General features: G+C 35.3%; 1 protein-coding gene across 1 annotated transcript in view; it reads right to left on the reverse strand.

Annotated features, from left to right (window-relative positions):
* The window catches only part of LOC138696408 (sarcalumenin-like), a 178,006-nt gene extending 152,783 nt beyond the window's left edge, over positions 1 to 25,223 (reverse strand). Inside the window, exons 1-3 of the mRNA XM_069821346.1 lie at positions 24,995 to 25,223; positions 24,657 to 24,830; positions 13,356 to 13,467 (exon numbers count right to left, since the gene is read on the reverse strand). Coding sequence (XP_069677447.1) covers positions 13,356 to 13,467; positions 24,657 to 24,777 — 233 coding nt within the window. The 5' untranslated portion in view covers positions 24,778 to 24,830; positions 24,995 to 25,223. The remainder of the gene's footprint in view (positions 1 to 13,355; positions 13,468 to 24,656; positions 24,831 to 24,994) is intronic.
* Positions 25,224 to 25,438: the final 215 nt, after the last annotated feature.

Here is a 25,438-nt window from a genome sequence, read left to right on the forward strand (position 1 = left end):
CGTAGTTGGCCCCTGAAATTCACTTCTATTCATTGTTTACTAGACAGGGCAATAGCCAAGTTGTCAATTTTGTACAAATATATTTGAAACTGAAAGTAGGTACTCCAAACTACATCATTTTTAACATAAAAAATTAATCGGCCACTGGCAGCTTTGAACAATAATGATAGTATGACTTTACAAGAACTGATATTCTTCAAAAGCATGTGATACTGAACTTGTAAAATGTACATGTGGCAACAAAGACCACGTGGGGGCAGTGTTCTCGCTTTCCTCAGACTACTTCTCATTCCCATTTCCATAAAACGGTTCCGGTTACGAGTTAGTAGCTAGTCTGCTCTAGTGTGCTCGAGAAATGCTACGAGGTTGTGAATTTCCTAGTAATTGTTAATTTGCGCAATTATTCAACAATGAATGGAAGTGAAAACATATATTTTGGACAATTTAGGAAACTCAGTTTACAAGAACAGATTATTGCTATACAGAAGGGAAGGCCAACCCCAACACTACCTGGTCTTACATGTATGCATGTAGGCTAATTTGTAGCATGTTTCATTCAAGAAGGTGTCATTTCGTGCTGTTAACTTCTTTCCTCCTCTTAAGAAATATGCAGGAGCCGCCACTGCTATCTGGTCTTGCATGTATGCTAATTTGTAGCATGTTTCTCTCAAGAAGGTGTCATTTTGCGCTGTTAACTTCTTTCCTCCTCTTAAGAAATATGCACGAGCCGCCACTGATTTTATTACTTCCAATGCATACAGTAAACTGTCCCTTCCTCTCGTCTCGCCGCTCGTCTGTGCAGAGGGCAGCACAAGGTAGTTGACCACATCATCATCATCATCATCATCATCATCCCACCCTTTTAGTATTCGAGGACAATACAGTAATCACCTGATTTAAGCGTTCAACTTTCTTTTCCTTCACAATGGCAGAGGTAAGAAGATAATTGTGATCTCTGAGAACGGAGTTAGCGAGCACTTCAGAGGCTGGTTGAAGGTATGGGGTTCCTGAATCCACAGTTAGGAGATGGGTTAGACGTTATAACGTTCATAGAGAAGTTGCGAAACGTCCAAATCCTGGCAGACCACGTGCTTCAAGAAGACAAGACGATGTCTTATACAGAGCTGTCCGAAATTACGCTTTTAGGACCACGTTGAAACTAAAAGCAGCGTCTGGATTTTCAGCTCTCCACAAAGGCTGTAAAGACACAATTAGAAGCCGTAGAATCAGGTCTTTTCGTGCACTGAGAAAAGAAACAATTACTAAGAACAAGCCGTGGATCGTTTAGCGTTTGCAAATGATCGGAAAGACTTCGATTGGAGAAGTGTTATTTTTTGGACGAAGTCAGAGTCTCGACCACGAGCAAAGGTTCTGTTCATGTACATACAGTATATCGCCGAGTCGGACGATATGATTCTAGCTTCGGGACTACTCTTTCCAGGAGAGGTCGCGTGAGTGTTGCATGTTGGGGCTGGATGACATATACAGAAGCAAGAACATTATTTCACGGCAATTTTGACGCGGATTATTACGAACATTTCATGCAAAAGTCTTGTTACCTGGACCCCAATTAATTTATCCCAAAGGACGCATTCTTTTCCAGCAGATTGATCACCTGATTCATACTTCCGGGAGGATTCAGAGATGGTTTTAAACTAGGAGGAATTAAATAGAAACCATTCCATAGCCTCCAAGGTCCCCAGATCTGAATTCCATTGTACATGTATGGGCTAAACTCAAGAGGCCACTGCAGTCAAATTGGCCAAACCCTCCTACCAAACTGTGGATGAAATATGGATCTTGGTCTGCGATGCTTGGCAAGATATTTCCGAGGACCAGGTCTTTTTCCAGAACCCCGTCGACTCTATGCCTCGAAGACTAGGTGCCATCAATCGGGCCAGTGGCATGTGGAAGAAGTATTAAGGCCGTGCCTCTTTTTGTTTGTTTCATAAAATGATTTAGCATTTATTTATTTGAAATGAAGCCCCCTAAATTCATGTGGGCATCAAGTAATGTATGTTAGTTTCTTTATTATGCACCCTGTCCATTAATAACATATAATTATATGTCGTACTGTATAATATTGTGACAGCCACGTGAGAAGGAAGGGCTAAGTCGGCCGTGACGGGCAGGTTGCGCGCGCATCTGCTTCCTGGGGCATGTGCTGTGGGGAGAAAGGGGAAAGAGCGACTGCGGCAGAGAGAAGAGATATCCAGATGATTCGAGAATGGACACACGCTTGGAAATATCCAGAACTCGTACTTTCTCGCAACTATGGTTTGGTTATATAAAAGAGTAGACGCAAGTGAAAATTCAGTCAGTAAGCCAGCGTTGTTACAGGCAGATTTGGACAGTAAGCGAGTTAGTCTTGTGTAGCAGTGAAGCCAGCTTCGAGACCAGAGCGCGACTTGAGTTGTGTCCGTAACTGTGGAGCCTGAAGCCCGGAGTTCGAGTGCAGTGGACCGCAGTTGGGGGACCTGAGTTCGAAGTTCAGCGGATCGTCTCTGAAGGTCTGGGGTTCGAGATTCTGTGAACGCGAGTGACTGAGCTAGAAGAAATAGCCAAGACAAACGAGCTGTGAACTGAGAACTGACAGTTCTGTGTTGTAAATAGTGCTTCGTGAATATTAGTTAAGATTAACAGTTCATTGTTGTTTGTAATAGTCCAAGTAAATTGTCATTGTCGTCTGTGGAGTGCACTAACGAATACTGTGTTACTGTGTGGAGTGGAAATCCCATTGTTGACAGGAGTGGAATTAAATTGTAGAAAGTGAAGAGTTATTGTTGAGATAATAAAATTACATTGTCGTTGAGTATAAAAACTTACAATATCTTTGACATTAGATTAAACATTACTTACCGTATTACAATTTGAATATAAAATAATTTAAAATACCACAGCCGGCAATTGATCCTAAGACTCCTAGTTAGGTCGCTTGAGTTTTACAACCATTGGCTAACTGTCGTCGTGTATGGAAGTAATAAAATATAATGGTATGTTTACTTTTAGGACATAAGAAAAATAATGTGACATTAATGGCCGGTTTGTCCAAGTATTGTTAGAAACTTAACGACTGTTAAACTTCAACAGATTGTTAAATACAGTTTTTCCATTGTTCAACACCAGTTTGGCTTAACAGATTCTTAACCGTTTGTTAACTTTAAATGTAGGATTTCAGGCCGTTAACTCATTTAACAGACAGTTAAACATGGCGGATAACACCACAGCTGTTCAGACAAAAGTTGTGAAAATAATATGTTATGTTTCTCTTTGAGGAATGTTTAGAGTAAGGGCCGGTTTCACCAAGCTTCAGTAAATCAGTCCAAATGAAACATTAACTAGTACTGAACATTAAAATATTTAAACGAGTATGTTTATATGTGCGCTGTCTCCGTAGACTTCAAGCCGGGCAGCTATATGTGCCTCGTCGATCTGGTTACGTCGTTGCTCTCCGATGGAGCAGTCAGTAGCGAGTTGGCTTGCAATCTCTGGGGCCCGTGTTCGATTCTCGGCGATAACTTTTATTAATGTAACTAATTTTTATACATGTTACCTTTCTTCATTTTTTTAATTTTGTGTAGTAGAACGAATTATTTCGCAACTCTGGCTCCACTAGGAGAATTTAAAAAACTCTTGGGAGATCAATTTTTTTCCCGAAATAAAACAAAGATAAACAAACAAATTAAAGAAAAATAAAAGAAATACACATGCGGATCTAATACATTGTCCACATGCCACCGGCGTCTATCACTGCCTGGCATTTTCGGGGCATTGAGTCCACCAGATCGCGGAAATAGTTCTGGTCCTTAGCGAAATCTTCCCAGGTAAGTCTTAGCCAGAATTTGATCCCAGAACTGATCTGGATTTTGAGGTGGGATGTCTCGATATTTGTCAATCCTCTTCTTTTTCATGCTTTTCCGTGAACCGTGTTTGAACGTTTATGGTGATGTGCGCGGGATGATTATCCTGCTGGAAAATTAAATTTCCATCGGAAAGAATATGATTATAAATTCCAAGAATCCAGCTCTTTCGCTTCTGTTTTAAAGCCAGTGCAAACATATCTTATAGCTAGAGATAATATAATTCTAATAAATGAAAGTTAATATACCGATTAAGTTTTGTTATGTTTGAATGCACATTATGTATTAATTTACTAATATTTCTTAGGTACCGGTATGTAGTTATAATAATCACTTTCATGTCTTAAAATAAAACTCAGTTGTATGTTACCTAGTTGACTAGTTTCAGCTTTGTCTCAGCCGTTTTTATGATATTCTAACCTATGATCAGTTTCTTCTAAAATTTTGAGTACCGGTACCACAATCTTCGTGACGTGGTATCTTTTGTGAACTTTTGTGTCATTCAAATTTTCAAAATGATCGGTTTTTAAATGGTTAACATTATCTCCATTTGACTCTTAATTTTCGAGCAGTTCCAGATATAACAATTCTGCGTCGAAACTTTCCGCCATTTTATATTGCAACTAATGAATAATTAAAAATTTTAAGACGGAAATTTCTATCACTAAATTTAATGATAGTTTTACTGGTTCGTTAGGCTAAAGATGCTTCATGAGATATAAAAATGATTTAATGAACCAGTAAATAAATTAATGAATCATTAAAACCTTAATGAAGCTTTGTGTAACCGGCCATAAGACTGGTAATATATAATTTAAAAGATATTTTGGAATATTAATATAGGGAAGATAATCTTTATAAGTCAACTGATTATCATACTGACGCTTATTTCGATGCTGAGCTATTATCCATTTAATATTGAGAAAATGTGCGATCTCAACGTGGCAAGAAATTGAAGTCAGATTTGAATATCCTACAAACAGAAATAGGCCACTTGTTCCAATTCACCAGCTACTATTAACTCTAGATTCTATGTTACTGGCTCTTCAACTATAGCCGATGTCAATAGTACTTCAAAATACGCAGTGAGTAAATAATAAAATGTTTCAGCAGCAATTGCTTCTTTAGGACGAAATTACATATAATTTATACATGGACCTGAATTAGAGAATTTTAAATGATACAGAATTCTCCTCAGGGTTTTGTATACAGTTGACTACACACACATTCGTGTAATTATTGTCACCTGGTAGTCATAATGCTGAGATTTTTCTAAGATTTTTCTAAACAGAAATTCATATTTAGCATTAGAAAATACAACCATACTTATAATTATTATTATTATTATTATTATTATTATTATTATTATTATTATTATTATTATTATTATTATTATTCAATAGTAGACAATGCAACTTTCATTTATCAACTCTCTGTACTGTATGAATCATGGCTACTGTAACAGGTTATGATTTTACACATGTACACTCTACAGTACAGAATTTAAATAATAATATCAGCCAATAAGAAGTTGTCTTATATATGCAAAATCATTACCAACTGCTGTTGAGTAGTTAGAATAATATTAACGACAGTTAAAGTTAAGTGTTGGTTATTTTAAACAACATTATGTTGAAAAAATGGAAAATATCTTAACAAAACGTTAAAAATAAACCAGCTGTTAATTTAACATTTGTTAAGCCAAATTAAACATTACTTGGAAAACTGGCCATAAATATTTTAATATTTAAGCTTATCTATTGACTGTCTCCTTGAAGCATTAATTAAAATTATCGAATTCCACATGCTTACAGTGGTCCTATAATATATGAACGATTATTACAACATATATATATTTTTTTTCGTTGTTGGTAACTCTATAGCATCTATTAGATGCTTTATGGTTGTGTTAACAGATGGAGTTACTTGTCAACAATGTGACGCTGAAACGTGTGTTCAGGTTACTGCCCAGCAACAGTCCTGACGTATTTTTATATTGTGATGATTGGTTAATTTATATTAACCCGGCACACTCACATTCATACAAATTTCCAGACTCTAGACTCCCAGGGAATTCCTCTTCTTCAAGAAAAATTCACCGAGAGCCTAGCCCGGGAATCGAACCCGGGACTTCCTGATCTGGAAGCCAGCATGCTGACCAACAGACCACGGAGGCAATTACAACATATTTGGAATGGGTATAGTGGAAACATAAATGCTGTAAATAACATTAACAGACCATAACATTTAGGAATTCAAATTAATATGATGCCTTTGAAACGGGTGTATATTTTTACATGTTTAAACATAATTGGTGTCGGGATTCAGAACGTTGATCCCGTACTCCAGACACACGCACTTTAACCACTCGACCACTTCGCTTGCCTCCAAGCATTAGATATTTTCATAACATGGTAGAATGCTCCTGGCTCTTCTGCATATTACAGGTCTGATTAAAAAAAAAGAAACTACAGCATTAATACTGTTGATCCCGTACTCTAGACACGCACTTTAACCACTCGACCACTTCGCTTGCCTCCAACCATTAGATATTTTCATAGCATGGTAGAATGCTCCCGGCTCTTCTGTATATTACAGGTTTGATTAAAAAAAAAAGAAACTACAGCATTGATCCCGTTGATTCCGTACTCTAACGCTTTAACGACTCTACCACTTCGCTCACCCTCAAGCATTAGATGTTTTCATAACATGGTACAATGCTCTCGGCTGAAGAGCCTATTTCAGGTTTGTTTTTTCTCAAAAAAGAAACCACAGCATTAATCCCGTTGATACCGTCGATCTTGTACTCTAGACACATGCGCTTTAACCACTCGACCACCTCGCTTGTCTCCAAACAGATGTTTTCATAACATGGTAGCGCCCGATCGCAAACTCACGGCACCTGCGCGAAAGATGAAATGGCATCCACTTAAATGCATCGCCCAAGAGTCTTGCTGGGGGGGGGGGGGGGGGGAAGGGAGGTGTTTGAACAGTACGCTCTATGAGTAAGCAGTCGCCCGCACACACAGAACTTCCCCACTCCCAAGCCTCAGAAAGAAGTTCGCGATTGTTGGTGCCCGGCTCTTCTGCATATTTCAGATTTGTTTTTTTTTTCCTAAAAAAAACTACAGCATTTAACTTCTGTATATTTGTATATGTATTTTTAATAGTAACTCCCCTCCATGATTAAATTTCTCCTCAGTATATATATATAAACAGAAAACAGAAACGAATATCTCTCCATAATTATGAACCAAGCTTTTGGTCTGGAGCATGTGCAGTGTGGTATTTTTTGACTTAGAAAAGACTCGAGCCGCTCAACAATTGTCCCTCATTGTACAGTCCCCACCAAAAAAGAATAAGACAATGGAATGGAACGGAATTTATGGCCCAGCACTGCAATCTATTACGATCTATTGTGCTAACCCTCAAGGTTACCGAATTCCCAAACCCACACTGGCTGACTACACTAAGGTTCACTGTGTACCCACATTTCGAGCAGGCAACCCTCCTCGCCCCTATGCCAGCCTCTTCCTTGCGTCGCCAGACAACGATCGGAAAATGGGAAAAATGGGAGAACCCCGAGAAAAACCTTCAACTGCGACCTTGTCCATCACAAGAATCACTATGGATTTTTCACTGAAAAATCCCAGACCTGACTAGGACTCGAAACCTGGCCGCCTGCGTGACAGGCCGGAGGTCTGGACACTCAGCCACTGCAGAGGTCATGGAATATTACACGATAACGCGTAATTCAGTTATTGAAATTCAATCTATATTTGGTTTGTTGTTGGAACTAGTTCCGAAACTCACTGAAAAATTGAAAGAAAAAAAAATGTAGGCCTAAATGTTATGTAAAAATATATAAATATAATATAAAATTCGTGCAGTAACATCAAAATTTGGGGCTTCATGACGAGATCGACATGCCTTGCAGAAGGCAAACCTTCCATCTGATCTGAATAGCTCAGGTGGCTAAAGCTTCTACATGTCATGTTGAAGGAAATAGGTTTGAGCCCTATACCGGCGAGATATTTTTCTTTCCGTAATAACATTAAAACTGAGTTTTACAGTCCTGGGATTAGGTGACCAAGCGCGAGCACAATGAGATTGGTTTTCAATAATTATTATTGTTAATGGTCACAAACAATACAAAATCCAAATTATATATATATATATATATATATATATATATATATAATTTGAACTGGTAATGGAAATTACGGGAAAACGGCTGAATGGATTTTAATGAATGAAGCTTGGCATCCAAGGATTTTCATAAAAATAGTAACTTTCAGTGAAGCGTTAGTTTTCCTACATAATTTTCCTATTTTCAAAAATCCATCTTTCGTCTGTTTTGAGAACTAATTGCATTTCAGTATAAAACAAAACACTCACTACAGTAAACAATATTATATGAAGGCCATGATCTGCAAGATTGCTGATATATTTAGAGCTCAAATTCAATTGGTTATTAAAAACTTCAGACTTACTAAAAATAATTTACAGGTCTGATTATGTGGTGTGTAATTTTCTGAGTACAGCTGTATATTGGATATTAAAATCTACAAAACTTGAGGTGGTTTGATGACATTATTACCATTAGAAACGAAATATTATTATAGTTAATGCTATGATGTGACTATTTTTCATTAATTATACATATTAATGCTATATCGATGATATGAAAGTGAAATGTTTGGTGTTATATAAGTAGATGTAGGCTAGAGAATATCTTAAATTAGATCTTCATGTTACTGAAGACTATAAAACTTACGTAAGATAATAATATTGTTATAAAAATTAAATATTTTTATAGTTATTTATCAAGTGAGGTTGGGTCTTTTTCATATACTTAATGGCGGTGTGGTGTAGATATTTATAATGTGCGATTCTTTTCAGTATTGGCTTGAGAGAGTGCAAAAATTACAGTTTCTAAGGAAAGACCAAATGGTATTACTTACTGATAAAATAAGAGGTCTTCAAGATTTTGTAGTCTCACGATCATTTCAGCAAGATCTCTTAGCTGGATAAAATGATTTTACCGTCTACAGTTCAGGGTAGTTCACGAAACATGGAGCAGCTATACTAAGATGCTATGTCTATTGTTCGAAAGCATAGCAAACCTGACATTTTTTCAACTTTCACCTACAATCCACAATGACCTGAAATAGCTATTGCTTTATTCCCACATGAAAAACCCACTGATCATCCTGACATTGTTACTTACATTTTCGCGTTCAAACTCAAAAACTGAAGGTGTATAGGTTCAAGAAAAAGTATTTGGCATAAAAAAACCCATTCAGAGGGAGTATGTTACATTATTATGGAAGAAAATAACTTTCAAAATCTCTGGTATTCTTCACTGAAAATAAATCTGAAAAATGTTTATTTGAACGTCTAATGAACTTAGTTTGCAGCAGCATTTGTTGCACAAGCCACTAGTAATATTATAAAAGTTAATGAATACATTATGAAAAATATATATTAAAAATATGTAATTCTGTAACATCGTATTTAAACCAATTATAATATTATAAATTAGATCTTACGATGTCATTGTAAATGGGATAATGCTTCTTTTTAATAATAACAATGAAAATTATAATGTTTTAACAACAAGCATTAAGGCCAATTTTAAATATCAACAACAATTAGGCTACATTTAAATACTAACCTATGTGCCACAGAGACGACTGGAGAAAAAAGCCTTTATCTAGCCTTTTGGTTTCACTACAGGAAGAAGTCGTTCCAAAATACTGACAAACAATGCTGTATTACCACAAGGACCAAGACAGGGATCATGGCAGGAATCACATGGATAACAAGGACCACGATAAAGACGACGACTTGAAAATAGTGCTTCTCGTAGCCCATGTTGTCATCCTTGTCTTGGTTCATGTTTTGGTCATAATCATGATTCCTGCCATAGTCCTTGTCGTTGAGCTTATTGTGGTCCTTATATTTATCCTTGTTGTCTTGCTCGTGATCTTTATCATGGTCCTTGTTGTGTCTGTCCTTACCACGATTTTTGTTGTATTTGCTGTGGTGTTTATCATGGTACTTTTTGAGTCGTGGTCCTTATTGTCCTTGTTTCCTTTGTCATGGTCCTTATCATGGTTTTGGTCTTTGTCTTGATCGTTATCGCAGTCCTTGTCCATCTCATGGTCCTTATCATGGTCCTTTGTCGAGATCCTTGTTGTATTTTTCACTGGTCCTAATCACGGTCGTGACCTATATTGTGGTTTTGTAGTGGCACTTATCATTATCCATGTTATGGTTGTCATTCTTCTTCTGTAATGGCTCTTATCGTGATCTTTATCGTGATTACTGTCCTTGTAGTGGTCATTATTGTGGTCATTGTCTTTGCAGTGATCGTTAATGTGATCCTTATTGTGGTCATTGTCATTGTCCTTGTAGTGATTCTTACTTGTTCATTATCATGGTGTTTATCACAGTGCACATCGTGATCCTTACCGTTGTCCTTGTCTTTGTTTTGTACTTGTTGTGGTTCTTATCATGGTCCTTGTTGTCTTTGTCGTGGTTCTTATCATGATCCTTATCTTTTTCCCTTGCCCTTATCACGGTGCTTTCGTGGTCCTTGTGACCCTTATCATAGTCCATGTCGTGGTCGTTGTCGTGATCTTGTCATGCTTGTCGTGGTCCACGTATGTGCCTTATCATGGTTCTTGTCTTTGTCCTTTTTTGTGGTCCCTATAGTGGGCTTTGTTGTCTTTGTCATGTTCCTTATAATGATCTTTTTTATTGTAAAGGTCCTTAGCACTCTTTTTGTTTTCTTTATCAAGGTCCTTATGATATTTTCCTTTGTCATGGTCCTTATAGTGGTATTTGTTGTCTTTGTTATGGTCCTTATCGTGATCTTTATTGTGATCCTTGTCGTCCATGTCGTGATTCTTATCATGGTCTTGTCCATATCGTGGTCCATGCTGTGATTCTTATCGTGGTCCTTGTCTTGTCTTTAAATTTCTTTGTCCTTGTCATGGTTCATATAATAGTCATCTTTGTCGTGGTCTTTATCGTGGTCCTTGTCTTGTCTTTAAATTTCTTTGTCCTTGTCATGGTTCATATAATAGTAATCTTTGTCGTGGTCTTTATCGTGGTCCTTGTCTTTCTCATAGTCCATAGCATTGTCACAGTTCTTGTGATCCTTATCGTAGTCTTCATCTTGTTCTTTTCGTGGTCCTTGTTATCTTTCTTGTGGTCCTTATAGTGGTTCTTGTCTTAGTCATGACCCTACAGTACATTTGTCATCAATTTTGATAACAGTGTTTTCCCCTTTGGTAAGGGACTTTTTGCCACGCAGTTTCTTCTATGCTTTCATAAAAGATAAAAGTTCACGGAGTTTCCCATCACCAAGAGTTCTCATTTTTGGTGGGGGACTTTACATCTGTTATCAGGCAGTACATCTCAGTTGACGATATGTAATTAGTCAGCTATGTATGCAATGGAGGAGGGAAAAGAACTGGCCACTCTACCCCCTTTATCACCTGACTTAGTTGCCTCATAAGTGATGCCTTGTTGGTATTACTTGTAAGGTTCAGACCTGTTTTCGGACAGTTGACTAAACAATGCGGAGATTAAGAAGAAGACAGGAAATGGGAAAGATTGGAGAATGCTTGGTTTGCAGTGAAAGACCTGACCTTGACAGAAAACTAAGAATGAATGAATGAATGAATATTTATATTATATTGAAATTTTGGCAGTCATACACATTTTCAGAATATCTAGTACTGACTAATATTCCAATGAAAAAACGGAATTAGCCTATTCACTTCCGTATAGAATCTTGGAAGTGAGAGCTGTGAGAAGTTTAAGTGTGATGAGGAATGCCCTCGTGCTCCTGATATCGTATGTAGGAAAATCGATTATGTTTTCATCAGTGTATTTGTTTAAGTGATTTAGTACTGTTGGTTTTGAAACAGAACAACACAGTAAATGCGAAATTATAAATAAAGTGGTATATTACATTCTTAAGAAAGCTTTCTAATACTACACCACACAAGAAAGGAATTCAGACATTCGAGAAAAGGCTATTTTGTAACAAAACAAAATAAGACCAATACATGTTTTACATAAAAACAAGTTTGATAATATCAGTGCAAAGTTAGTGTAACAAAAAAATAAGGTATTTTAAAAACAAAATGACAAATGGAGGTATGCATATATGTGAACATCACACATCACACATTGCAGAATACACAGAAGGGCTGGCTAGCGTTAGGAATTCATCATTATTACATCACACGTACAAACTAATTAAAAGATAGCATACTTCAATAAAATTACCATATACTATTTTCTATTTCTTAAATGATATGTCTAAATATATTTATTTGAAATTCAACTACGTATCTTATTAAGGAACACAGAAATTATTGGGAGAAAAAAAGAAAAAAAAAAAAAGTAATCATATTCATTGCTAGTGACTATATGTATTTTGGAATTTTAAACAGGATCCTCAAGCTAAATCTATTCACTTTCACTGTATAGTATGACTATATACCTACATCAATAAGGTTTTGAAGAATTTTAGATAAAGGCACAAATAGCCAGAATAGCTGACGCCCACTTTTTAAACCCCACTAACTAACTACATCAATAAGATGTCCTTACACGCAATTAAATCATCTAAACCTGGATCAGGTGCCCACTGTCGGACACGTGTTTATAATTCAGAATCGTTCTACGCAGATTTCAATGGAAAATATGTTTATCTCATAGTTTCTCACATACACGAAATTGGGGGGGAGGGGGGGGGGGGAGAAACAAATAAAAATTATCATACATTTGTATATGATTCTTCAATTAGGATCATACATAATACAAAACTTGAAATTATGGTATGCTATAATTAAGTATAGGATGCGGCAGTGGGATATGACGGTTTTTATAGCCCTGTTGTGGGACACTAAGGACGAATTAAAAGAAAACACATATACTGGAAGTAATCTAGTACAATGCAATTTATTAATGTCTGATTACTTTTTAAAAACTACATTTCGTAAGTAGCCTCCACGGAAACGAAATATTCCTGCAATCTGCTGTGAAAGTTCTGCATAATTCGCCCCAACAAAACAGGTTCGATGGCACTAATTTCGTTCCTTATGATATCTATATCTACTTAAATTTTTGTAAGGATTGTCACTGAAGAATAGTAATAAATTTCAATATTTCATGCAAGAAAACTTATCTCCTTTTTCTTGAATACAGAATATTATACAATCCTCATCCTGATTTTACCATCCCATGTCCCGGTTTCAAGGAAATATGGTCAGCCTAGGTCATATGAAATAAACACCTGAAGTAGTGATAAATTGATATGATCTTTGGGTCTGCATAAATCTTAATTGTAGTCGCTAACATAACATTAAGAGACGAGAGTGTGGAAGGAACGTTACTAGTTCTTTTTTTCATTATTAAAAAACTAATCCTTGACTCTTTTCTAACACTAACAGAATGAGTAATAATACTCACCAATTGATGAAAGATGACTTTCCTGCTGAATGGTTGCCAATGAGAAGGACTATAATTTTTTTCCGAGGTGCAAGCAATTTGAGGTTGAAATGTTCTGCAATTTTAATCAAACCTGGAATTTAAAAATATGAATTAGTGTTAAATTTGTCACGTTGATACTTCGTCCAGAAAAATTATGCAACATTTATGACTCCATATCTCATATTTAGTATTACATCAGCAATTAATAATTAAACAAAATGAAATCATAAATTCATTAACAAAATTATATAATCAACCAACAAATTTAATTACAATCATACTAGCTTCTTATCTATTTCTGGCAGGGGACTGTAACAGGCCACTATGGCCTATTACTTGATAGGCAAATGATAATGATTAGTAATTATATTTATTATGACTGATGAAATTTTTTTTTAATTTGGTCCCCTTTTTGTTTTCTTGATGTATTTATTAATTTATACAGTGTTCAAGTGAAGCAAAATGCCACCACAGTTCAAGGAAACCAGTTGGCTGTGAGCCTCTACATGCTCTTGGGTTTATGGCTCTGTTTACCTTCGTAATAGTGATAAATAAATTAATTAATTAACTTCTGCTACTCGGCTGTGGAACAACGCATTTTAATTTGCAATAATTTCATGAAAAAATCTAAAACAGACTCAGTTCAAAATATGAAGCCTCAAGTGAATAAACCGATCTAACCAGAAGATAAATTAGATGAAAAAGGTTTTCGATTAGAACAAAGTCCTCGAAAATCTTTGCACCAATTAGCTCAGCAAGTAAGGGTATCTAAAACTTCAGTTCAACGTGATGAAGTGGCTAGGATAAAGGAAAACATCCGACAAGAAATACTGAACATTAAGTCACAATGAACTGCAGAAAATTGAGAATGTGCTGAAGAAATGTGAAGCATCCTTGAATGCAGGAAATCACCATTTACAACAATAAGCATTTTTGAGTCTATCTTGCCACAAATTACAATCATAGTTTGGCAGAAGGGCTACCTGTATATAGCATGTGGAGGGCTCTAGACCTTCAGTTGAACAGCGACAATTTGACTCATCTACTCTGTAATGTATTCATGTGTGGCGATGTTTTTAATGAAAGGGTTTTATAGATTTATATTGTTGATATTTAAGACTTTATGGTATGTATTCTTGTGTAAACTTCACTATACAGTATAGCTGACAAGGGTGACTAAAATTGGTGTGTTTGTTTTGATATTCTTTGTATAGAGGCATTGTGATGTATTAATAGTTGGTCATCATTTACAAGGTGTGAATGGAAAGTTTTAAGACAGGAGCTGCCACTGCTCGATAGGAGGGAGTAGGTTTGCTTGCAGGTGTGAAAGAGAACACTTGTCTTGTCCTTGAAACATCCTGAAAAGATCACCGCAATATCTTTGTTCAGTAAAGAGTGGCAGCCTGGTGAGTGAAGACATGTTTTTGTTCTCGGCGGATTTATAGATTTTGCAAATGGATGAAAAACGGAACGAGTTTGTGTCAAATTTTGTTTTAAAATCGGGAAATCAGCTTCAGAGACTTATGAACTCTTAAAAACTGCTTTCGGGAATAAATATCTGAACTGGTCAAATATTTTTATCTGATTCAACAGACTCAAAGATGGCCGCAAATCAGTCGAAGATGACCCCCAATCCAGCAGACCTTCCACTTTAAAAACCAACAAAAACATTGCGAAAGTTTGCGATTTAGTGCACTCTGACCACTTACAATGGCTGATGAAATGAATTTAAGTTTCTATGCATTCAGTCAATTTTAACTGAAGATTTGAACATGCGTCGAGTATCCACAAAATCCATTCTGAAATTGTTATCAGATGAGCAGAAACAATACCGACTTCAAGTGTCCCAAGAACTGATTACTTGGGCCAAAAATTACCCAGATTTGTTAAATAGGGTAATTACAGGCGACGAATCATGGATTTATGGGTATGATTAGAGTTGTGGCATTGTTTAATACCAGAGCTGTATGATTGGTATAATACCAAAACGGGTTATTATACAGTATAATACGTGGTATCATTGGTAACATTGGTTGGATTGGTGACATGAATGCTTGTAAGGACTACGAACATTTTTTGTTTTGAAAAACATATATTTTCGTCATGAAAATAGTACTATAAGCTTTATCGTACATATACGTAAAGTAAATACAAGTAAATTACTTATTTTTATTAATGTAAACATAGCAATATTAATAGAACAAAAATAAAAAGAAACTGAATTGGAATACTTTGCATGATATTGACTTTGGCATATACTTTTAATGGAAAATAACTGCATTCATTCTTGTTAAAGAAGGCAAAAATAACATCAGATACTCTTTCACAATAGATTTCACAAAATCACAGAAAGCAAAACTTAAATATTTTGTACCAATATCCTAATGTTTTTATTATGAATTGCAACAATTTGCAAGATCACTCGGTCTCTTCATTGGACAACAATTATGATCCTTAATTCTCAACTTATTCTGGAGCATCATTATTATATCGGAGATTTCATTGTAACGAAACCAAATTTTCGGTTGTTGCCGGAGAAAGTCTGTTCCAGTTTTTGTGTGGATTCGCCCATGGGTTGACCAATTACGCTCACTTGCAGCTGATGATGAAGGTATATTCAGAAGTTTAGACGCCAGTGAACTTATCAGTTGTTTGCCACACAATCCTCTCCACCAGATAGAAGGTGAGACATGTTGAGCAGCAGCCTGTAAACTGTCTCGGGAAAAATTGTCGTTGCTTTCTTTAAATTCGGCTAAGTTAGCCATGATCATTCCACTGTCATGACTTAGCATGTTGCTACAATCAGTGATAGTCAAATGCTTCATTCTGCTCATTGCAATCAGAGCCGACCTCTTGTACCGTAGATCCAACAAGTTTCGTGCACCATGAATGGACTTACATGTGAATTTCTTTCTGATCTTAATTGAAGCCTCTATAATTAACTGATCAGACGAAGAGAACATTGAACTATCTAGTAGTACTAGATCAGCATGATTTGAAATTTGAGCAAATTGCTCACGCACATCAGACAAAACAGCATTAACTGCCTCAATTGGGTTAATAGCTGCCAACATGGGTCCTAAAAGTCGACTTGCTTCCTCAAGTTTCATCTACGTATTCTCTTCAAGCACTTTACTCTTAATGTGTTAATTGAACAAAATTGTGGGACATACGACTTCCAGTATAGCTTCTTTGTTTTTCAGCAATCTTTCAAAGCATTTAACAGCACCAGCCCATCAAGTTGGAGGTGGAAGTTTTAATGTAACGAAGGACATCTCATATTTTCTTTCTGTTTAGCCTCCAGCAAGGTGTGCAGAACGTGACTGAACTTAAATGCTTACTTTGTTGAAGTAGTTGCTGAACGACGTTCATGTTCACGATATCTCGAATTAACAAATTGATTCTATGAGCAGCATATCCTATACAGGTTATGTGTCTGTACTTTTTTTCTACTATTTTCCAAGCAGCTTTCATATTTTGCGCATTATCGGTGATAACAACAATGAACTTCTCATCACATATCTCGTCAATGACACTGATTATTCTTGAAGTGATGAATTGGGCAGTTTCTCTTTGTGCATAAGGCCTTATACTCCTAAAAATATTGGGTTCTGGAGTAGTAACAATGAAATTTACAATGATGTTGCCTGATATATTCGCCCATCCATCTAAAATTAAACCGAGACCATGTGACTTCTCGATGTTGTTACAACATTTTGCACTCGTTGATATTCTGCAGTGAGCAAAATTCCACTCAGGGAAAGATGGTTAGGAGGATCATAGCCAAGTCTAATCAACTGAAAAGCATTCTTCCAATATTTAGATTCTAACATCGACAAAGGAATGTCAGAAGCATTAACAGCTTTTGCAATTGCTTCATCTACTTCACAGTGAGCCACCACTGTATCTGTAGAGATATCTGAATCTACTGTCGGCACTGTAGAAAATGACAAAGGACTATCATTTGTTTCAGTAGTCTTCATGCATTTTCCTGATGACTGCTCAGAAGTCATTGAAGTCATATGTTTAATGGATTGTGGACATAATTTGCATTTCATGATATGCTCACGTAGATGAGTAACTAGAGCATGCTGATATGTGGTTCCACAGTACTTACTTTTGCTTCTGTTTTCCCTTCTATGTCTCTTGTGTCATAATGTACCTAAATGTCAGCAGGAAGACACATTGCATTGAAGCCACAGAACACCAACTAGACTGAAGTTCTGTTGACAATTTAATGAATTTATAGCTACACCGCTGTTTATATACTCGCTCTGACATAGGTTCTAGAAGCATCTTACTACATGAAGCAAATTAGTACTTCTAAATTTGAAACAAGTTACCTGATGTTTATGCACAATGGAGAATGTTGCGGTAGTGAAGATTGCGTTGTTTTATACATATTATATATTATTAATGCAGTATTATACAATGCTTGTTGGCATTATACAGTATTTTTACAACTCTGGGTATGACCCAGAAACAAAGACACAATCATCACAGGTTCGCCACTATTAAAAAAAGCGTGACAAAGTCTGTTGAATGTGAAGACAATGTTGCCGGTTTTTTTTCGATTCTACACATATTGTGCATCACGAATATGCCATTACAGGGAAGACAGTCAACCAAGAATACTATAAAAGTGTCCTTGAGCATTTGCACGAAAATGTGTGAAAGAAGAGGTCTGCAAGAGACAAGAATTGGATCCTCCACCATGACAACACACTGGCTCATTGTGCATTCTCAATCAGCGAATTTCTGGCCAAATTCCTGTGTTTCAGCAAGCCCTATTCTCATGATATAGCCCCTGCCGACTTCTGTTTCCTAAATTGAAATTTTTGCTGAAAGAGAACCAAGTTGACTCAATTGAAGACATCCAGGCAAATATGGAGAGTGTTCTTAAACTCTTAAAAAAGAAAATTTCCAGGAATGCTTCCAAAAGTGGAAACTGTTGGAGTCAGTGTGTTTAGTCAGAAGGGGACTATTTTGAAGATCAATCACAATAGCCTGCAAGGTACTGCCATTTTGAAATTACAACCTCAGTCTTACAAGTTTCCACTCACACCTCGTAGTCTCGTGTTATCATGCAAGCAGGTACATCGTATGAAGTTACGTGATGTGACAGATGAAGAAGTGGAGAGGTAGAGTTCATAACTATTCATATTGTTTTTGGGAATTTGAAGATCTGCCAGAATTTAATGTAATTACTTACTTTAATGGCACCGATGTTTACTGTATTTGGCACATACAATATTAGTGGTAGTTTCCGATCATGGAGATGGTGTTGCACTGTTTTTTACCCTCTGTATATTTCCGTAAATACTACGAATTCAAGGTTAGGTTCTGGCTACATGAGGAGATGGCTAAGTGCTGTGAAGCAAGGAATGTGACAAGGTTAGAATGAGTTAGATGAGAGGATAGCAAAGTGATAGAAGATCAAGAAGTATGACAAGGTTAGAATAGTTTAGATGAGGGCATAGCTAAGTGATAGGAGACTGAGGATTCTACATTAGATGGGGGAATAGGTAATTTGATGCTGGGACATTTCTTGGAAATGTTAACCAAATCAGCCAAAAAAATGTTTTTTTTTTTCTTTTTGTTCGATTAGCATTTTAAATTAAGAGAACAGGTATAATTGTCCAGGTTTTCATGTTGGTAAGCCTGGTCAGCTCAATTTTTGTTTGGACAATCACTGAGAAGTTTGTTGTATGAAAGAAGCACCTCATTTCTTGAAGTTTCAATTGCATATAGGCCTAATTGAAAATAAAAGCAAGTTAATATATTTATATATCGTCAGTGTGCCTCCAAAAACTATGTGCATTTAAACAGATTTTTCTGGAGAAAGAAAAAGCACCATCATTTTTAATTCTCTTGATTTTCAAAGCTACTTTCGGTATAATTTCAATCACTGGTATCACTTGTGAGGTTCAGACCTGTCTTTGGACAATTGACCAAACAACAATAATATGAAGGATGAAATTATATCGAATGTTTTTTTCTTTCTCCGAAAAATCTATTTAAATGCACATAGCGGATTTTCGAGATGCAGCAATGATACAAAATTATGCTTTAGACCACTGGTCATCAACTCGATGCCCTGTAACATCTCAGCGTGCTCTGAAGCCAGCTGCACTCATGTTTCGCTGTCGCGGGCACAGCGGAGGTTTACGATGGTGGCTCCTTTTTCGTATAATAAATGTTTCTCATATTGATCGAATTAAACTTAAAGTAATGTGAATGTCTAATACTAATATTTGCATGTATGAAACCAATTGGTTGATAAGTTAGGGATAAAATGAAAGTTTAATAAAACTAGATACTGTACTGCATTTTAGATTTCTACTTTTTCTTTTTATTTTGTTAATGCATTAATAAATAGACCATTAGTAAAAATATTTCCTGATCTTCTGCAATGCTAATTTTACGGGATTTTTTTGCCTCTTTATTGCATACTAATTGCTCAATATTATGCACTACGATCTGAAAAGTGCATGGACTGAAGAAATTTCGTAGATTGTAGTCAGATGAATTAGCTACTTCTGTGGTGAGATTTACTTATTTTCATTAAAGAATACAATGTTCGTATATGTATGTAGATCCGAACATGCACAGTCTGTCAAAAACGTGCTGATGAAGCCTGAGAAATCTGACTGGAAAATGTGAATAAAAATCACACAGACTTTTTCCTGCTCTTCCTATTATCTTCAGTTCATTATCACACTATTGGTGTGTTATTATTAGCTGAAACTCAGCAGGAGCACCACCCACATCCACAGTAGATGGGTCTATGATAGAAATAGGGAAAAATAACATGAGTATACTGAGGATCACGTAAGAGCAGTTCCTAAAAGTCTAATTTGGCCGGCCCTTCAATGTTGCCAACTAATACCAGTTATCACCAAAGAGGGTAAAATCACAATGCTAGGTACTGAAATAATAATAATAATAATAATAATAATAATAATAATAATAATAATAATAATAATAATATAGTATTAACAATAACAATGTCTTGCTTATTTACTACATCTCATCTTTATGTTACGATGTGTTTCGTAAATGGTTCAGTTAATTTATGAAATAGTACGTTTTCCTCCTGGACTTCTCGCATATTATGTTGGTGATTAGTATGATTTAATATTACGTAAAATCTATTTTGTCTGGCAATATGAAATGCATTGCTTTGACTAAACAGTTTATGATTCATGAGACCCAACCTAAAAATGTATTTACTTGCTTGCATTTTCATCAGTTTCCGTTACTGCAAACCGAAATTGTTCATGCCAACATAACAGAAAATAACTGCCAGTTTGACAGTACCCGAAATTCGAAACAAAGTTGGTAAAATAAAATTCAACCTGAGAGCTAGAAAATCACTATAATCCACTAGCATATGTAAACACAGGGGAAGATTGGTTAGGTTTCACCCTTAGGGTATTAAGTAAGGTGATCCGGACTATACTTTCAGAACAATTCCAAGAAAATAACAGTTCCAAAAAAAAAAAAAAAAAACTGTAGGTCGGAAAACACTATTCCAAAATAACAGGAGTTTCTGACAAACTGTTCCTCATAGAAACTGAAGTACTGTGTAACGTACTGTCCAACCATCTTGTCTGGAACACTCCAGATACTCTCTCAGAGACCATAACAGTTCCAGCCTAAGTGTTCTCCTTGGATGTACAGTAGTTCCTTCACAGGTGAGTATATTTGAAGGAGCGCGAAAATTTTTACTAGGTACAATGAATACGCAGGGCGTATTTCAATATTAAACAATCAATCTGATTAGCCAATCAGCTTCAGTTACATTGTTTGCTATTAATATAGCAACAAGAATGAAAAAAATCAAATTGTAAGATAGTGCCTATTATTATTATTAGTATTACTAGCCGTACCCGTGCGCTCCGCTGCACCCGTTACAAATAAATATAAAGTAATTACATAATTAAAATAGGACATTTGATCCAGGGAACATTTGTGTTTGATAAAACGATAAATCGTTTAATATGTTACTTAATTTAAACTGCATCCAAATAATTAAAGTGCGATCATTTTGGTCCAGATACTACTCATTGGTGCAATGACAATTCCTTTAACATGTTTCTAATTTTTATTACATGCAACCATAGTTTAATGAACATTGACATCATTTAGATTTAATGTGTATACTTTATTTTACTTGTTATAGGTTTCCATTGAATTATGGTAATAATTTAATTTTAACCCTTGTTTTCTACGTATTCAGTAAATGGCGTTTGGCCAATAACTTAAATTATGTTATGTTATGTTATGTTATGTTATGTTATGTTATGTTATGTTATGTTATGTTATGTTATGTTATGTTATGTTTATGGTTATGGTTATGGTTATGGTTATGGTTATGGTTATGTTTATGTTTATTGTTATGTTATGTTATGTTATGTTATGTTATGTTATGTTATGTTATGTTATGTTATGTTTTATGTTATGTTATATTATATTATATTATATTATATATTACATTACATTATATTATATTATATTATATTATATATTATATTATATATTATATTATATTATATTACAGTATATTATATCATAAGTTACTGTAATAACATTATAGCATTATGTCCATCTAGAGAAACTACACTTTCCAGTGGTGAAATAATAATTAATTATACAAATCGGTTAATTTAGCTTCCGATATTACTTCATACAAACACAGAAACATTCTCTGTAGGCTATCTTTCATAGCTTTCGATTGTTGCTGTCCAAGGCCCCTTACAGACGAAGTCATTTGTCTTGCAGTGTAGGCTTTCACGGCCGGAGTCTATAGAAGTCATTTGTTTTTTTTTCATTATACGATCTTAGATGGCAGTTATTTTACTTTTAAAACTCATTTATCTCATTAAATATCAGTCCTATCAAAATTTTTCAAGGAATAAAACTTATCGCAAATTATTTTTAGAGAAACTTTTGTTATGTAACATTTTTGACAAAAATCAATAACAAGTGAGATATTTCGATTGATTTAATTCAGGCCCCCTTATAACCCCCCTTTTAAATAATGTATTTTGAATGCCATATAGCCTAAACTCTAAGTTACAACGAACATAATTTATATTCCAATTTTCATTAAAAATCTGTTCATCCATTATCGCGTGAAAAGGTAACAAACATACATACAGACAGACAGACAGACAGACAGACATACAAACAAAAATTTCAAAAAAGCTATTTTCGGTTTCAGGGTGGTTAATTATATATGTTAGGACCAATTAATTATTTTTGGAAAATCGAAAATTACCAGCAAAATTTCGGCTACAGATTTATTATTAGTATAGATTATTATTATTATTATTATTATTATTATTATTATTATTATTAATTTTATTATTATTATTATTATTATTATTATTATTATTATTGTCGTCGTCATTATTATTATTATTATTTTAACGTCATTGTTTTATTATATCAAATGAAGAAAAAATATATAAATTTATATACTGCATTGTATTGTGTTATAAAATTTAACATCTGCCTTCTGAAGAATGTACTGGAAGGAATGATGAACATGAGAAGAGTTCGGGGCAGAAGAATATATCAAATGATAGACGACATTAAGATATTATATGGATCATATGCGCAGGAAGGCAGAAAATAGGAAATACCGGAGAATGCTGGGTTTGCAGTGAAATACCTGCCCTTGGGCAAGAACACTATCTATGAATGAATGAATGGTAACATAACTAATCTCAATGTTTATTACAGATAAATTAAGAAGCTTCAATAGAGATTAATATCCTCTATTTAACAAAAGGAATGATCAAACCATTGCAATGTTTTATAGTTCGTATAAAAATTACTGTTACACCTTACTGCAACAGTTGTCATGGTTCGAATTGCATTATGGTATAATATTTTTGGAAAAGGAACTAGTTCCAAAACAATATAATATGTTGGTGATTATTACGTTGTGTCAGACATTTGCTGTTATTTCGGAACTGTTCTTTGGAATTAGTACTTTCTCGGAAACGGAATTCTTGGAAATGTTCCAGAAAAATAATGATTTTTCCCAACGCTAGACTATGAAAATCTTGAAATCTGACACCATATGTTCAAGTCTTGAAATTGTGAATGAAATTCCTCCCGAAAGAGACGACTGTTGAGGCATACTTCTATTCAACATTGCAGCTAGCTTCTGCCAAGAGCCACTACTGAACAGGAGATAGAGTTGTAAAATGCCGAGAATGAGGTAATGCATCCTTGCCCCTCACGGAACTAGTGCTGAGCACCCATGCCCACTTTCATAACAATATACTGATTAGTTTCAGACGAATTTGAAGTTCATTAAGTTGTGATAAGTATCCACTTACTCTAAGGAAATTATTAATATTAAGGGTGATACTATTATAATTGAAATTAACTTAACCCCTTACTGCATGGGATAATCTTGCACACACCGGTTTTATATTCAAATAACTTAAGTACTTCTTTCTTTCTCAACTGATGTCACATATGGTCAAATCTAATTCTTGACAGTGTGCCATATCTGTCCCAGTATGCAGTTCGAAATATTATATGTTTATAAGTTAGGATATGAATATAAAACCGGTATGTGCCATATCTGTCCCAGTATGCGGAAAGGGGTTAATTATTCCACAGCCATGCCTGTAATGCAGACGGACAGGTGCCAGTGTATTTACATATGAGTATGTATTATTGACATCAGCACTTATTCATAGTCAAAGTCCAAACCAAGTCACATCATGAGTTAGACTACGTCAGAATATTCTATGACCTTTCATAAGTATACACATTACAAGAGTCACAATAACGTCAGTCACAACGAGACATATAAAACTCCATAATGTGAGTTGGAAAACGCACAGATATTCAGGCAAGATTATGAGACGTGTCGGTCTCTGAGTTTAGTTTAAGTTCCATTTCATCATCATTCTGTACTATCAACTTATACTTTCTGATTGATCAATAAACTTAGTATTTTGTCTTTATGTCTATCAATACAATTTTATTCTAAACGTTGATAGACACATGTATCAGAAGTTAAAAACTAACATCATGGTTATCTTCATTGTAAGTTGAAGAAATAAATTTGTGTTAGCCACAAATTACAGTCTGAATTTAGAGGCAAAGACCAATATTCTCTATATAGATCTACGCTTAATTCACAACTAGGCTATGGGAAGTTTGTCGTGTAATAAACAAATCTTAAGGATGCGGAATGCAGGATGTGGTAAAAGCAACCGCAACTTCCATCACTTGTTGCTTTTAACTTACCCGTATCTGAGTCTGTGTATAGTGTATGGCATTCCCGAAGAATTTTCTCATTAATAGTGAGGGTTGCTTGATCAATAGGATTAGCACACTGACGAGTTTTGGCACGAACTGCCATTGCCATCACAAATTACTGAATCTTCTTGTTTTAAAATAACCTAATGTAACATTCCCACCCTATAAACAGAAAAAAACACATTATCTATAGAATATGGTAAACGTTAAAATTTGCCATAACCTCTTCTAGCTTTAGCTATTCAGAATAATAATATCCAACTTCTCATACAAAGCAGTCACAGAATTATTACTGTACACTAATAACGACAATACGAAGCACTTACTTCTAACCAATATTCTTGTAATATACTCTACAGTTGAATAAGCGTGCGGCCTGAGGTAGGTAGTCAAATTTCGTCTGCAATCTGAGATTTATCAGGATAACATACAGCACGCTGCTTCATGCAACAGCAATTTACTAATCAGAATATTTGTAGAACTATTTCATGAAATAAGTAATTTTGTTTATGAATTATATTATCAAACATTTAATGTCAGTTGGCAATCATTAAATCAAATTGATGTTCTGTTGTTATTTCTGTAGTCAGCCAATCATTTTACGGGTTATTTGGGTGTGTTGTAACGAGTGATATTCAGCGCTCGTAGCAAGCGCCAAGAAAACCCAAAAGAGGCACGTTCAGAATTACAGTACGATTATTTAGTCCTGACAGTCGCCGGAGAGGCGAGTCCATTTAGTTACGCCAAGGGATGTTTGGGTTAGTCACTCG

Source organism: Periplaneta americana, chromosome 3, assembly GCF_040183065.1.
Source record: "Periplaneta americana isolate PAMFEO1 chromosome 3, P.americana_PAMFEO1_priV1, whole genome shotgun sequence".
Classification (NCBI taxonomy): Eukaryota; Metazoa; Arthropoda; class Insecta; order Blattodea; family Blattidae; genus Periplaneta; species Periplaneta americana.